The 14,813-nt window shown below is 46.6% G+C and overlaps 10 protein-coding genes across 10 annotated transcripts; 6 read left to right on the top strand and 4 right to left on the bottom strand.

Annotated features, from left to right (window-relative positions):
* Positions 1-181: 181 nt before the first annotated feature.
* On the top strand, positions 182-637 carry PEX2_005360 (Carboxymuconolactone decarboxylase; the record flags this gene model as incomplete). The annotated part of the gene is made up of 2 exons (XM_016737813.1): positions 182-277; positions 332-637. The coding sequence occupies 2 exons, from the start codon at positions 182-184 to the stop codon at positions 635-637; spliced, it is 402 nt and encodes a 133-aa protein (XP_016597787.1).
* Positions 638-810: 173 nt separating this feature from the next.
* PEX2_005350 (quinone oxidoreductase family protein) lies at positions 811-1,921 on the bottom strand (the record flags this gene model as incomplete). The annotated part of the gene is made up of 3 exons (XM_016737812.1): positions 811-1,064; positions 1,122-1,209; positions 1,265-1,921. The coding sequence occupies 3 exons, from the start codon at positions 1,919-1,921 to the stop codon at positions 811-813; spliced, it is 999 nt and encodes a 332-aa protein (XP_016597786.1).
* Positions 1,922-2,375: 454 nt separating this feature from the next.
* PEX2_005340 (flavin-containing monooxygenase) lies at positions 2,376-4,299 on the top strand (the record flags this gene model as incomplete). The annotated part of the gene is made up of 5 exons (XM_016737811.1): positions 2,376-2,881; positions 2,938-2,981; positions 3,142-3,362; positions 3,426-3,828; positions 3,875-4,299. The coding sequence occupies 5 exons, from the start codon at positions 2,376-2,378 to the stop codon at positions 4,297-4,299; spliced, it is 1,599 nt and encodes a 532-aa protein (XP_016597785.1).
* Positions 4,300-4,998: 699 nt separating this feature from the next.
* On the bottom strand, positions 4,999-6,489 carry PEX2_005330 (Major facilitator superfamily domain, general substrate transporter; the record flags this gene model as incomplete). Its single annotated transcript, XM_016737810.1, has 3 exons — positions 4,999-5,500; positions 5,602-5,972; positions 6,022-6,489. 3 exons carry the CDS (start codon positions 6,487-6,489, stop codon positions 4,999-5,001), a joined length of 1,341 nt encoding a protein of 446 aa, XP_016597784.1.
* Positions 6,490-6,801: 312 nt separating this feature from the next.
* PEX2_005320 (Short-chain dehydrogenase/reductase SDR) lies at positions 6,802-7,540 on the top strand (the record flags this gene model as incomplete). Its single annotated transcript, XM_016737809.1, has 6 exons — positions 6,802-6,888; positions 6,947-7,010; positions 7,064-7,158; positions 7,209-7,289; positions 7,343-7,382; positions 7,428-7,540. 6 exons carry the CDS (start codon positions 6,802-6,804, stop codon positions 7,538-7,540), a joined length of 480 nt encoding a protein of 159 aa, XP_016597783.1.
* Positions 7,541-8,666: 1,126 nt separating this feature from the next.
* Positions 8,667-9,718, top strand: PEX2_005310 (uncharacterized protein; the record flags this gene model as incomplete). Its single annotated transcript, XM_016737808.1, has 2 exons — positions 8,667-9,206; positions 9,263-9,718. The coding sequence occupies 2 exons, from the start codon at positions 8,667-8,669 to the stop codon at positions 9,716-9,718; spliced, it is 996 nt and encodes a 331-aa protein (XP_016597782.1).
* A 51-nt stretch (positions 9,719-9,769) lies between these two features.
* PEX2_005300 (uncharacterized protein) lies at positions 9,770-10,732 on the bottom strand (the record flags this gene model as incomplete). Its single annotated transcript, XM_016737807.1, has 2 exons — positions 9,770-10,368; positions 10,483-10,732. 2 exons carry the CDS (start codon positions 10,730-10,732, stop codon positions 9,770-9,772), a joined length of 849 nt encoding a protein of 282 aa, XP_016597781.1.
* Positions 10,733-10,977: 245 nt separating this feature from the next.
* PEX2_005290 (SIMPL domain-containing protein) lies at positions 10,978-11,658 on the top strand (the record flags this gene model as incomplete). The annotated part of the gene is made up of 1 exon (XM_016737806.1): positions 10,978-11,658. One exon carries the CDS (start codon positions 10,978-10,980, stop codon positions 11,656-11,658), a length of 681 nt encoding a protein of 226 aa, XP_016597780.1.
* Positions 11,659-11,778: 120 nt separating this feature from the next.
* Positions 11,779-14,024, bottom strand: PEX2_005280 (Zn(II)2Cys6 transcription factor domain-containing protein; the record flags this gene model as incomplete). Its single annotated transcript, XM_016737805.1, has 3 exons — positions 11,779-12,744; positions 12,803-13,793; positions 13,873-14,024. 3 exons carry the CDS (start codon positions 14,022-14,024, stop codon positions 11,779-11,781), a joined length of 2,109 nt encoding a protein of 702 aa, XP_016597779.1.
* A 263-nt stretch (positions 14,025-14,287) lies between these two features.
* Positions 14,288-14,739, top strand: PEX2_005270 (Dabb family protein; the record flags this gene model as incomplete). Its single annotated transcript, XM_016737804.1, has 3 exons — positions 14,288-14,306; positions 14,355-14,583; positions 14,646-14,739. The coding sequence occupies 3 exons, from the start codon at positions 14,288-14,290 to the stop codon at positions 14,737-14,739; spliced, it is 342 nt and encodes a 113-aa protein (XP_016597778.1).
* Between the last annotated feature and the right edge of the window lie 74 nt (positions 14,740-14,813).

Below are 14,813 nucleotides of genomic sequence, written 5' to 3'. Positions count from 1 at the left end.
AAAGATAGATGCATTATACCGATACACCGAGTACCGTCGCTCTTCGGTATCTATACCTTCTACCTCGGAAGCTACCAAAGGGCATAAAAGAGAACAACCCCCGGATTAGTTTGGAGTTTGGATTTCACCAGTCCCAACCCAAATCTTCTAGTATCAACACAAACTTTTCTACAACACTACAATGGCCCAAAACCCTTCCGAAAAATTGCTCCTGGGTGCCCAGATGTCGAAGGAGTTCCTCGGCGAAGATCTTTTGTCCAATCTACGAAATAACGCCGTAAGTTATCAAAAGCTCCGCAATATCGAGAAAATTATAGCTCACATCATCTAGAGGGACGACATATTCACTAAGGCGAGTCAAGAGTACATCGCTGAAGTTTGCTTCTCGAGCTACGCGCGCCCTGGCTTGAAATTTCGTGAACGGTCATTGATGAATATCGCTATGCTCACGGCTTTGAATCGAGGACCTGAATTGCGCATCCATATCACTGCAGGGCTTCACAACGGTCTCACAGAGGAGGAAATATGTGAAGCCTGCAGACATGCTATGGTCTATTGTGGCGTTCCTGCTGGAAGGGATGCACTTGCGATTGCGAGTGAGGTTGTCAACTCGCAAAAGGATCGAAGCGATGTGTAGATAGAGGATAGAGAAAGAAGAATACCGTTGTTTAAGATCAATGGGACTAGTTTTTCAATTACTTGGAAGTACTTCTAAACGCCAAAAAGGATCGAGGTCTACATAGTTGGAGACGGGAAATTGGGAAAAGTTGCTTGAGGCTTTCATAGTCGTAGCAAGTGCTATGGTTTAGACTAAATTCTAATCAACATTTTCCCCGTGGTGGCCCGGCTTTCCAAGTCTCTATGGGCCTGTTCTATCTCCTCCAAAGAGTAGTAATGACTGTGCTTTCGGACATTCCACTTTCCAGTTCGTACCATATCAAGGGCCTCATTGCCATATCGCTCGAGTCGCTCTCTTGTACCGATATAGTTTCGCAAAGTAGGTCGCATGATAGAAGCGTTCTTTTCAGTCAACCTTTCAATGGAGAAGGGAGGCACTGGGCCACCTAAAGAAGCCAACTGCATTAGTTACCAAAATACTTCAGGGGCCTGGATTTACTTACTGGCACTGCCAACAAAAACGACTTTACCAAATTTCTTGACTGCCGCAAGGCTGCCCTCCCAAGTATCCTTGCCAACGCCATCATATACCTAGCACTCCATTTTAGTCTTAATCATCCAAGGCGCGTTTGGACGGCCAACTTACCACATCAACACCTTCCCCGTTTGTCAATTCCCGCACCTTCTCGGCCCAGTTCACCTCCTCCCGATAATCAATCATATGATCCGCTCCATGTTGCAGTGCTAGGTCACACTTCTCGCGTCCTCCGGCAGTTCCGATTACCAAAGCACTTCGATCACGAAGAGCTTGGCAAAGCAACAGACCCAGCCCCCCTGCGGCTGCCTGGACAAGTACACTGTCACCAGCTTTCACGTTGAAAGACTCGTTGATCACAGCCAATGCTGTCATACCAGCCAAAAACACACCCGCTGCATCCTCGTCCGCAACACCTTCTGGAACCTTGATAACTTGGGTGATTGGAACTGCCGTGTACTGTGCATAGCCACCTTGAGCGATCCATACCACACGGTCGCCCTTTTGGAAACCGAACGGATTGTTCTCTGGCGCTGCCTCAATAAGCCCAGAAGCCTCTTGGCCCAGGTTCAAGTTCGGGCCTTGGTGCGTAGGGTAGGCACCGGTTCGAAAATAGACATCGATGAAATTCAAGCTCGCAAACGTGTTTTTCACAATGACAAATCCATCCTTCAGTTCGGGAACTGGTATCTTGTCTGAGAATTTGAAGCCCTCAGGTCCGCCAATCTTGGATAGAATGGTCGCTTTCATATGGGTAGGAGTCGCCATGGTGAAGATGATACGATAACTTGCGTTTGAATGAATTCAAGTCTCTGATTTTGTTCTTCTATAAAGTAACAGTGAATTTCTTGTCTCGGCTATGTGGAAAGAACTTAAAGTTGAACCAATGTCAGTCACGTCACTGTGGCCAATACCGCTCTCCGACTGCCGATCCAGCGGCGACTCACTGCCGACTGCCGACTGCCGACTGTCGATTTCAGTCTAGCGACGGAAACTAGGCGAGTACCAAAATGCGGGGGATCTACCGATCTACCGAAATTGATGTGCCGAGTATGTATAGCATTTGTGTAATGTCACACGATATTTCTACTTTGGCACAGAGTCATACATGAGCCTTGAAGTATTAATAGTAGATAGATATAAAATAGCAAAATAATTACGCTTTACCTACCAGCTTGTTTTTTAGTAGACAATCTTTAAATTTCCCCCCTTCCTACATATCATGGCATTTAAGCCAGCCAACGGATTAAAGGGTGCCAGCGGGCCATACACCGTTTTGGAGGAGCCTCTTGGATCTACTCGCCATGTGAAAATAATCACCATCGGAGCGGGTGCAAGTGGACTGAATATGATACGTACTCTTCGCAACAACCTCCTAAACACCGAGAACGTTGTTTACGAAAAGAACCCAGATATCGGGGGCACTTGGTATGAGAATGGATATCCGGGCTGCCAATGCGACATCCCGTCCCACAACTACCAATTTTCCTGGGCGACAAACCCTCATTGGAGCAAGTTTTACTCAGAGGCACGAGAAATCCATCGTTACCTCAAAGATTTGGCGGCTCGAGAAAATCTTAATAATGTCATCAAGTTGCATCATCAGGTCAAACATGCCGAGTGGAATGAGGATGAGGGTCTATGGCTAGTTCGTGTGAGAGACCTTACCACCGATATAGTCAAGACAGATTCCGCTCACTTTCTTTTGGATGGCTCTGGTATCCTCAAGTAAGTCATCTGTGGGGTCCTCTTTTTTCGGTAAAGGGCCGCTAATTTGTATACAGCAACTGGAAATGGCCCGATATTCCGGGTCTACACACATTCAAAGGTGATTTGGTCCACAGTGCCAACTGGAAGATGACTTTTCGTACAAATCAAAGCGTGTGGCAGTGATAGGAAATGGGTCCTCTGGCGTACAAATTGTACCTGCTATGCAACCAGGTATGACATCTCTCATAGTTCATAAGGTCAACTGCTTATTCACTCAGATGTGGAAACGCTCGTTCACTTTGTTCGATCGCCCATTTGGGTAGCTCCTGCAGGCGTGGAGAGAATGGCACAAAGTACAGCTGGCGAAGTTGTATCGGAACTGGAACTTGATGGAGATCGATTTACGACCGCTCAAATGAGCAAGTTCGAGACGGACAAAGAACTTTACAACAGATTCATCAAAGCTACGGAGGAGGTGGTCAACAATAAGTTTTCTTTTGTGAGTAAATATGCGGCAACTCCAGGCCCCTGGATAACTTTATAGTGCTAATTCACCAGGCAGCTTGTTACTTCATCTCCATTAGCAGATGTTGTGAAAGGAGAGATGACCGAGTATATGACCCAGGCCTTGAAAGATAACCAGGCGCTTATCGACAAGTTAATACCTGATTTTCCATTCGGATGTCGACGTATTACACCAAGCTCAGCATATCTGAAAGCCTTTCACAAAGACAACGTCCAGATCGTAACCGAGGGTATTGCCAAAATCTATGAAAATGGTCTCATAACAGACCAGGGGCAAAATATTGAAGTTGATGCAATAGTTTGCGCTACTGGATTCAATGTCTCATTTTGTCCTCGCTTCCCAATTATTGGAAGAGAGGGCAACCTCCAAGACATATGGACACGAGAACTGCCATCATCTTACATGTCACTTGCTGTCCCTAGCATGCCAAACTACTTCAGTGAGTGAACATCATTTGAGAGAAGATTTATGCTAATTTATCAAAGTCTTCTTGGGACCAAATGCACCTATCGGACATGGCAGTGTACTGACCATAACTGAGAACGTGGGAAAGTATATCACTCGGATCATTCGCAAGTGCCAGGAGGAATGTATCAAATCTATTTCTCCTCGACAGGACGTTGTGGAAGAATTTGCCGAGCACATCGCGGCTTTCATGCCTCGAACTGCTTGGGCGGGAAACTGTAGTTCTTGGTTCAAGAACGGGAAAAAGGTTGGCCCTGTTACAGCTTTGCATCCAGGAAGTCGTATTCATTGGTTCCACATGCTGCAGAACTTCAGGGGAGAAGACTTCGAGTTTACGCACTGGTCCAAGAACAGGTTCCGATATCTGGGCAATGGTTTTTCTACACTGGAAGCCGAGGGGATGAACTCGACATGGTACTTAGATGACCCAGACAAAATGCTCTGAGTACGTTTCTAGTATACATCTGTGTTTTACAGGCTTGAAATTTTTAAACTGGAATTATATTGAATTTGTCATATCTGGTGATTAGTCTTTTCATTAGCCTTGTTTCAGCAGTGATTTGTCTTCAACCGTTTTTCAGCAATTCAGAGAAGTAAACAATCAAGGATTGTCAAGAACTCTCCGGAGGTATAATGTCTCGGCAACTTGAAGCCTCTTGCTTTTAACATGGCAAGCGTTCCGGTTATATCTTAGGGATTGTAGGTAATACTCAGTAATTGCCATGGAATTTTTGACTCGCCAAGAATCTCGTCAACATACGGAAGCAATATGAGCGCTGGCGATGCGTTTTTGACATGGCTTACGCCTTTCTGTGCATACAATGTGTATTATGCTATACTACAGGAATGTATTTCTATTGGGACTGCATTCAAGTTGTTGTCAATGGAAGAGATCAGATGTTGCTTTGAGTCTACCTACTTGAACATAAACCAAGCAGCTACCCATAGGGGTGGAATTGAAGAGGGTATATACGTCTAACTAATAGGCTTAATAGACCAATACATGAATGCACTTTGAAACTGGTTTTCGATTTCTCCTTCGTTACAATTTGGATCCATTCTCTGCCATACATGTCTGGACTCGGTTTCAGTCCCAAAAGTTGTCATCTCCAAAGCTATGCTAATGATTTTCAACCCCCCAACATCAAAGCGTATAACGGTATCCCTCCAATCTTTCCAAAATCTTCCCCTTTTCATCGGCAGCTTTGTTTTCACGGTAAAAGAATGCAGTGATAGAAAGAGTTATCAGGATGCAGACCGCCAAGCAAACAATGGAAGCATATAAGCCAGGGCGGTATCCAGGGTAGTCTTGCTGCCGAAACACCAACGAGCCAAAAACTCCCCCAATAGCACCCATGCTGGTTTGAAGTGGAACAGCAATCTGCCTCTTGCTCGAACCGACAATGTTGTTTGACAGGAAGGCTAACACAGTTGGGATTGCACAGTTGTTTCCAATAACGGCGAAATATATCCCGGCCATCTTGCAAGCAGTGTTTTGACCCCAACCAATCATTATTATCCCAGCCCCAGTTAAAAGCATGAATCCAACAATGAAAGGACTTCGAGTGCGCACGCGATCCGATATCATTCCGGTGGAAATGGCAAAGATGGCGGCTGCCAGGTAGGGTGGTGTAACCAGGATCTGACTGAGAGCGACATTATATCCCAAACCAGCAAGAATTGACGGAGTGAAAAATGACATAGTATAAGAGCCTGCGGTGGGGAAGAATAGAAGACTTGCCAGTACCCATACTTTCCAGTCTTGGAGATCCTTAAGGGCTTGCGAATTGTGATCTTATCGTCCAATTGTTCTCCACGGTCCTCCCGCAGCCTCTCCTGGACACGCTGGAGATCACTCGCACTCAACCACGAGGCTTTCTCGGGGAAGTCTGAGAGGAAAAGAAAAATTGGGATAGCCAAAAATACAGTGATCGCCCCAGGAATAATAAAAATCCAATTCAATCCTCGTCTACCGCCAAGTCCTTCAAGTGTACTGAGGCCGTAGGAGATAATGCCGTTGAAACCGGAGATCACGGATCCTGACATGTACCAGAGGGAGAGCCTTTGTTGGGTTTCATAACGTTTGTACCACGAGGATATGAGGTAGATACATGCGGGCTGGCCTATGTCAGTACAGGAAACATATTATATGGAGACGGGTACTAACATTGAATCCCCCCTCAAAGAGGCCAAGCAGAAGACGCAATCCAACCAACTGCGAATATCGAGTCACAAAGCCCATGCACATGGCGATTGTTCCCCATGAGACTATCAGGAAAGACAGATAGTATCTGGTTCCCACCCGCCGAATTATGAAGTTGCCCGGCAACTCGCTCGCCAAATAAGTGGCGAAGAATACCACAAGGGCAACAGAGTAGCGGTTGCCAATTAAGTTCAGGTCCTCAGCCATGCCGGCTATCTTTGCAGAGGAAATGTTGGTGCGATCAATCAGGGACAGAGCATAGACAAGACAGAGCCAAGGAAGGAGCTGACGGTCGATGCGGCGTACCAGCAGCTTGTCATCTTTGTCTGAACCCTGCGATTCATCGTGATTATTTTGAAATTCAATATAATCCACGCTAGACTCCTCGGCTGTTTTTATTGGCGTAGTGGGTCTTTGGATTTCTTTCGTCATAGTGGGAAGACCAATCAGCAAATGATAGTGAAATATAAAATCCGGGGTAAAGCTAGAACAATCTGACTCTTCTTATCACTTCCACAAACTATGAGCCGAGGCAGTAGTCGGTCAATAAAGCTGAAAGTTCGTGTCGGTGCTCGGGGCAATGGTTAAGACAGCCGAGCTATGCTCGGGGTACTACAGAGAACCGAGCACCATCAGTCCGACTTTCATTAAACTTAATAACTACATTGACTCTGCAAGTATCCTTCCCTGCCTCAAACGTCTAACAATATTTGATTTTACGACTTTCCATATCCACCAATCAATATGCCTACTGCTTTAGTCACTGGTGCATCTCAAGGAATTGGGCACGCAATCGCCTTGAGACTCGCAGAAGATGGTTTTGATTTAGCTGTATGGAAATAATCTATTTCTACTGTTTGATGCATGTGCCAAGTTTTAATCTGGCTAGGTGAACGATATCGAGGCTAAGAAGGAGAAACTGGAGAAGTTGAAGCTTGAGATCGAGTCTCTAGGTGCGTGTAACACTTCCTTCCCAAAGAAGATTTCCTATCTCACACCGTTATAGGGAGACGCTCGATAGTAGTTGTTGGGGATGTGTCTTTGGAGGAAGAGGTCAATCATATGATTTCCAGTGCCGTTGGAGCTCTTGGGAACTTGACGGTATGTCATTGAAGCCTCGTCGAATGCTTGCTAAGTTAAAATTTCAAAAGGTCATGGTGGCCAATGCCGGTATAATACTCACCAAGAGACTTATGGATATTACACCGGATGAATGGGATCGTGTGCAAGCCGTAGGGAAGGATTTCCCTTTATTTTTCAAGCATGGTTAGCTGATGATACCTAGGTTAATGTCCGGGGCATGTTCCTCTGTTATAAAGCAGCGGGTAGGTCAAAATTATTATTCATTGATTCATATCTGATATCTTCAGGCCAGCAGATGATCAAGCAGGGTGGTGGAGGCAAGATTATAGGTGCCTGTTCGATCTCAGGCTACCGGCCTGTATTAACGCCCTCCCCGAAATTTGAGAAGAGCGTTGTTTGACCCTAGGCTCACTAGCAACCTACTGCAATCGCATATTCGGTCAGCAAATAGGCTGTGAGAGGGCTGACGCAAGCTACAGCCCTCGAGCTTGCTCCACATGGAATCAATGTATACCACCTCGTCTTGTTTATATAATTTACACTGATCATCATTCTAGGTTAATTGCTACTGTCCTGGAATTGTTAAAACTGCGGTAGGGCTCCTTTCCATTCGCATAATTACTAAGGCTAACAGTGGCCAGATGTGGGATCAGATCGATGAAAACATTTCCAGCACAATGGGGATTCCCAAGGGTCAAGCATTTCAGCATGCAGTTGAACAACGCTCGGCTATGAAGAAATCATCTGTATGTTGACCTATTCATCTCAAGCACCAAAGCTCATAGCTTTAGACACCGGAAGACATAGCTGGCTGTGTTAGCTTTCTTGCGAGCAAGGACTCGAATATGATTACAGGGCAGAGTGTCATCATCGATGGAGGTAATAACAATGTTGCCACAATTCTAAGACAAGTCGCTAATCTTACATATAAGGGATCCAATTCTGCTGAGTCTGTTGCTGTCTATTTGTCGTTTATCGGGGATATTAGGATTATTTTGCTACACCCAGAAACTTGTAGGAAGGCTTTCATTTGATGCCAGAATAAATCTTTCTGTCTCGGTTAGACCATAGTTTTGAGTAAATCGAAATCTGGATCCTAAATATGAAGTCACATTTACTACAATAAGCCCATATGCAGATCTCAACACCTCATGTTCTTTCTTGGCCCAAATCGCAAGTAGCAGGCATAAGAGACATAAGACGCTAAACTCTCTAGGTAAAAAACGATTGACATTAAAAACCGAATCAAGAAAATGCGGGGAAGCGTTGAAGAGCCGAAATGACATCAGTATCACTGAGTAGTCGGCTCAGTCAGACACCGAGAGCCACTCGGTGCCCGGCTCTCGGTAGTAACAAGAATTATCCTCGGCGCATAGGAACCTGTGCAGGTTAATAATTCAAGTATAAGATTGAAATAACGGAAGAAGGAAGTCAACATAAACCAGTGCAGTGGAACAGAGGTTGAACATATTTAGAATCCATCATTATCATTCAGTTTAAAACGCTTCACATCCCAAGATCCCACCATGACACAAAAGCTCATTGTGATAGTGGGCGCGACAGGTGGCCAGGGAGGATCAGTTGTTTCAACATTTCTGAGGGCCGGAGGATGGAGAATCCGCGGCCTGACCCGCAATCCTGAGAGCGACAAGGCAAAGGCCCTCGCCGCACAGGGCGTCGAGATGGTCAAAGCAGATATTGGAGATATGGCTAGTCTCGAAATAGCATTTCATGGTGCCCATGTGATCTTCGCTATTACGGACTACTACGAGAACTTCTGGACGAAAGGCTGGGAAAGGTCCATGGAGATCGAGTACACACATGGCACCAACATGGCCAAAGCAGCTAGCAAGGTGTCGACTCTCGAACACTATCTGTGGAGTACTCTGCCTCACAGCACGCGTGTCTCTGAAGGAATGGCACTTGTGCCTCACTTTGATGCAAAGGGCCGTGTAGATGAATTCATCCGAGAGGACAAGGCGCTCTTGGAGAGGACCACTTTTTGCTTTTTCACCACTTTTGTCATCAATCTGACGGAGTATGAAGTGTTCAAGCCCATCTACCTGGTATGTTGCTCTTCACCTCGTTTGTTTATTAACATGAGGATTTAACACACCAGCAGCCCGCAGCAAAAAGATGGATTCAGATCTATCCCGCTGATCCCGATTCCGCATACCCATCTCTGGGAGACCATCGGGTCAATACTGGGATATTTGTCCACAGCTTGGTTAACAACCGCCCACCGGGTGGAACGTATGTGAGATGCAGTGTCGAAGATCTCACGCTGGAATCGTTCCTCGCCCTCTGGGGTAGGGCAAGTGGTGTTGCTCCAGGGTCGGGATCAACCAAGGTAATTCAAGTTTCTCCCGAGACATATATCGATCTGTATGGACATATGGGAGAGGAGCAAGCACGCCAGTGGGAGTTCTCCCGCATCCTGAAAGAGACAGGCGCCTTGAACAGATATGGAATCCATGTCCAAGAGGCACAAGAGTTCATGTCCAAAGATGCTATTGCGTCCCTTGTGAGCCCCGAACAATCTTTGAGGAACATTGATTGGAAGGCCCATGGATACTAGATCGTTGGTCCCCCTGCAAATGGATCTTTCGGTTGCGTACTCGGACGAGAGTCAAGGTAGTTGATTTCGCACTTGCGACAGTTCATACAGGGCAAACTGTTGCCGCTTAAACTTCCATGATCCTATTAGATTATTGACAAAGGCCAAACCCCCAATAATCCCGATTAATAGAATACCGATCAAAGGTCCGAGAATAGCAAAGACCGTAAATCCATATGAAGCGTCCTGGAATGGTGGGTTAAAGCCTAAACGATCGGTCGCCAGCCCAACCTGCATCGCCGTCAACACTAGCGCAACGTAGATTGTCGCTGCAGTCAGCGGAGTAAGATAGTCGTAGAAAAGATCACCGTACGTCTGATAGGTGAACTGATAGCCGCTCAAGACGCTAGCATGGCGAATTGCGTAGATTTTGTTCAGTCGTGACAGTCTCAGCTCTCCAAATAAATACCGCGAGTTGATATGCCCGGGGCTGGTCATATCGTTCCCCAACAACTGCTGGTTTAGCTCGAGCCACCTCTCCCACGTGATGGTATTTGGTAATAGATGGTAGTTTTGTGCAATTAAGAAATCACTTTCAAATTGTACAAGGGCCATATAGGAAGATAAGAGACCAAGAGCGCATTTGTATAGCTCTCGCGAGCACGCCTGCTCTTGGATAACCGAGTCACCTGGCTTAGACACACAACAGGGCCCCTTGCAAACAAGATGCGACCCCTAAAACTGAGAATCAAGAAGATATCGTGGCAGTGGCTTCAGATGGATACGTTGAGAGTGCTCCCAGACCATATGCACGTCGATTCTCTCGTCCACGACGATTTCGCGCGAGGTCGCAATCTGGTAATTGAGGGGCTTGGGCGGCATAGGTTGACCAGCCAGCCATAGGTATTTGTCAATTTTATTCAGTTTATTGACCATCAGATCCTTCTTCAAGAACTTTTGGATCTCATCTGTGGGGCTCACGAGTTTATGGTCCGTTCGAGCAGAGGCTGGGAGAAGACGAGCGAGATCCAACATGCTGATAAATACATTATTGCTGAATGGCAGTTGAGACATAGCTATCAACTAGAAGATTAGAGGTTGAAATATCATAAAGTTGAAGATCATAGACGAGTGGAATGTCAGAGGGGCTGTGGGCTTGGCGTTGAGCAACGTGATGGTCACTGACTCTGATATTGTTGCCTTCCGAGCCGATAGGTTCCACTCTCGTATATAAATATAGCTAGAGCTGAAAAATATTCCTAAATTCTACATAAACCATCATGGCTCCCCTAACAATCATAGTCACCGGCAAATCATCCGTCACCCACGCCCCAGAACGTGGAACTCTCAGATTTTCAGTAAAGGGAAATGGAGCCGAGCAAGATAAAGTCGCCAAAGAAGTGGCAACCTCATCAACCAACCTACAAAACTGGATCAAATCAACATTTTACTCCCAGACCGACGATAATCCAGAGGCCCCTCTGACAAAATTCTCATCAACGAGTATCAGAACCTGGACAAAGTCAACAGACAGACAGGACCAGCCCCTGCCAAACCCACACCATGCCAGTATATCCTTCAAAGCTGTCTTCCGCGACTTCGCCAAATTGAACCATGCGATCGAAGAATTACTGGTTTATCCCAAAGTGGAAATCGACGGTCTGGATTGGAGTCTCACGGACGCAACCGGCAGCCGACTGGCTTCGGAAGCACGCAAATTGGCACTCCGGGATGCTATTCAACAAGCTGATGACTATTCGGAGGTGCTTGGACGCGCTGTTTTGGCGGTGGAAATTGCCGACCAAGGAATGACTCCTTACAGGGCCACCCACAGACACATGTTGGCTGCTAGTTTTGGGGATCAGCCTGGGGAGGACTCTGCGCCGCTGGACCTCACACCTCAGGATATTGATGTCGAAAGTCAGGTCAATGTCACTTTTAAAGATGTACAGGCTGCTTGAATTCGTCCTTCCTTCGGCTTAGCTAGTGGGCCAGGTCATCGTGTACACAGACTAAATCGATGCATCAATATATCTTGAACGTGTGATTTATTATGTAAAGTATTATATTTCAATATTCTTTTATCCTGAATTAGCATTAAAGACCTCCCACATGAGAGTGTCAAAGTCTGGAGCCCCGCTGAAGTCCATAAAGCCACCGGGCATGGAATCATGCAGCCAACTCATAGAATCCACGTGTGGATCGTAATCGTCCGTGAAGGAGTTCAGAGGCAGGGTTTCAACTCCCGAGTCAGCGCGAAGCGTAGAAGGCAGCTCCATTCCCTCGTTGGAGATTTGCAGCCGCTGTGATCTTCCTGTGCTGGAAGTTGATTGATTTTTGCCTTGCCTCGTCAATCTTGAAGGGGCTTCCAAACTTCGCGTCCTGATAAGTCTCTGGACAGTCGCACTGGATAATTCATGGATACAATCCCTTGCACGCTTAGCCTCGGCCCAGTATTCCCCAATGCTACTTAGGATATTCAAACTGATGCTCGTATCGGCGACCACCTCATCAATCTGCACCCTTGATGCAACATGGGGCAGTCTCCACAAGCAGTGTAGCATTATTAGCGTGCCCAAGAAAACGGAGTGAACAATGAGTCGGCTGTATAAGAGAGCTTCCTGTCGGTAAAGCTCCCCAAACCCGCGCAGAAGATCTACGGCGTGCTGGAAACATCGCGCGAGGATCTCTTCCGATGGTTCGGGAATCCCAGGGCTAGGCCTTAGCACTAAGATCATCATTTCGTGATACTTTGTTTCGCATATTTTCGTGATAGGATCGCCTGCAGCTCCATGGGGGATACCTATAAGCCAGGTCTGAAGGCGTTCGACCATTTCTTTCTGCCACAGATGGATGTCGGGTACCGGTGGGTAGGCATATCGAGGGGGATCTCTGCAGATGCTGTGCATTACATATTTGATCTCAGAGTTGATGCGGGCGAGTTTGAATAGGTGGATAGAGAATGTCATGTGAGAAGTTGTGCGATTTCGGGATATTTCATCACAAACTGACTCAGAAAGATCGCCATCAGAGACATCTGAAGGGAGCTAAAGGTACTATTAGCCAAGGTTTGTTAAGGGATCAACCCAGTATCGAATCGCTTACCCGAAGCTCGCACGCTTCGTCTCTCACCCCGATCGGTCGCCCCATCATCGTCCCCAATGTACGATCAAAGCTGTATACAACCCAGAAGATGCGAGTCCGCATCTCCTGCTCCAAGAACGAGATGGAGAATGTTGATGATGCGCGAACATCGCGCTGAAGACCCAGGTCGATGAGGGAGCCTAAGCATTGGTAATTGAGGCTCCAGACATTGATGTCGCACGAGGGATTATGAAGTCCGTATACCATCAGCAAGAGCAGACTCTGCAGTCCCTCCAAAGAGCCATCGGCACATGCACGTTCGAAATACTGTGTAGCCGCTGTATAATACCCCTCGGCCGGAAGAGGTAGTCGGAAGCGCCTGGAGACATCCGAGGCTGCTATTGCGAGCACCATGTAGACGTGAAAAGCATCCGCTGGGTTGGGGAGACATTCATTGCTATACATTCTCTCGAGTCTTGTCATGTGGGACGGTTGGTGTAGAAATGGGTATACGAGATGCACCGAAGCAAAGTACTTTGAAGTAAGTTCCACAGCATCGTCTTTGCGACTTGGCAGCGGAGCTGGGCTATTGAAAAATTCGGATGAAAGCGACATTGGCTTTTTCGCATTTCCATGATTTCCCGATGGGCCCGTTCGTCGCCCAGCACTCGAAAATATGAGGTTTGCTAGGAAATATCCGCTCGAAGGACCGATATATCTCGGTTCGCCCGAAGAAAGAGAGACTAGCCCAATTTCGTGGGCCGGTCTTGAATTTGTCCGATATGGTTGCGGGTTTGCTGTCCCGGGTTGTTCATGGTGAGGTGTTATTGACCGGCGAATGTGGTCACCATGTGGAATGGTAGACTCAAGTTGAGTGCTTTCCTCCGTGGGCTCGAGTTGTGAGATATCTGACAGGTCTAATTGCGGGCCATCCTCTAGCTGGACAGTTGGATCGTGTTCCTTCACTAAGGATTCTAACCACTGTACTCGCTTTTGTAGATTCGCAATGTACCTGATCAGCTGTTAGTTTGGAAGTAATAAAGAAACAAGAGCGGGAGTATCTAGGCGACGAGGCGGATGATAATACATACGTGCGATTAACCTCCTGTTTTCCATCATTCACACAGGCTGCATTAGCCTTTGTACACGATGCGCAGCGGGGAAGATCTCCGTCACAGCGGATTTTCCGTCGCTGACATCTCCGACAGGCGGCGCGGTTCCGAGACCGCCGTGGAGAGTCCATAGCGGGGCTGATAGGGTCCCTTATGAGCGTTGAACTTTCAGATTCATGAATATGAATTAAAAATAAGCTAGAACCAACAGTGTCTCTCGAAATGAACAGTTTGTAAAGAAGAAAAATACCGGAATCAACGAGGTTTGGGTCAAAGCGGGAAACTTCCGCCAAGGGCGGATGGCATCCGTCGCGTTCTTTAAAAGGGAACTACATTCCGATTCTAACTCTACAACCCCATCATTTTTATATTTTTGATTAAGCTGATATTCAAAATGGTTCTCGTTCACATTGGTATGGTTCATTTCCGAAAACACACAAGCCCTCAACTGACCTCAATAGTTCTGTTCAAGTTCCGCGCGGATGTCGGAGACGGAGTGAAGCAGGAGTTCCTTTCGCAAATCAAGACACTGAAGTCCCTGCCTTGCGTTAAAAGCCAAAGGCTTATTGTTGGAGGCCCCTCAATTACAACCCCCGTTGAAAAGAGCAAAGGATTTCAATATGCTCTAGTGAGCTACCACGAGAACCGAGCAGCATTGGCTGAGTATCAAGCTAGCAGTGAGCATGAAAGGTAACAAATACCCCCTAATGCCTCGATTCCTTAGTAAATGACAGGATCTCATGTTATTTTAGGGTCACAAGCACATATTTCATTCCCTATAAGGAGGATTTGGTGCGGTTTGACTTTGAGACTGATCAAGCTGACGAGACGCTGCTTGGGTTTTAATATACACAATGCCAATGTCCGTCCTAAAAGGAAAACTATACAAGATTAAGCCCTATCCTTTCTAGAGGGGAAGG

This window comes from Penicillium expansum (assembly GCF_000769745.1).
Source record: "Penicillium expansum strain MD-8 chromosome Unknown contig12, whole genome shotgun sequence".
Taxonomy (NCBI): domain Eukaryota; kingdom Fungi; phylum Ascomycota; class Eurotiomycetes; order Eurotiales; family Aspergillaceae; genus Penicillium; species Penicillium expansum.
The sequence above is the reverse complement of the archived record's forward strand: the minus strand, read 5'-3'. Positions and strand labels throughout refer to the sequence as shown.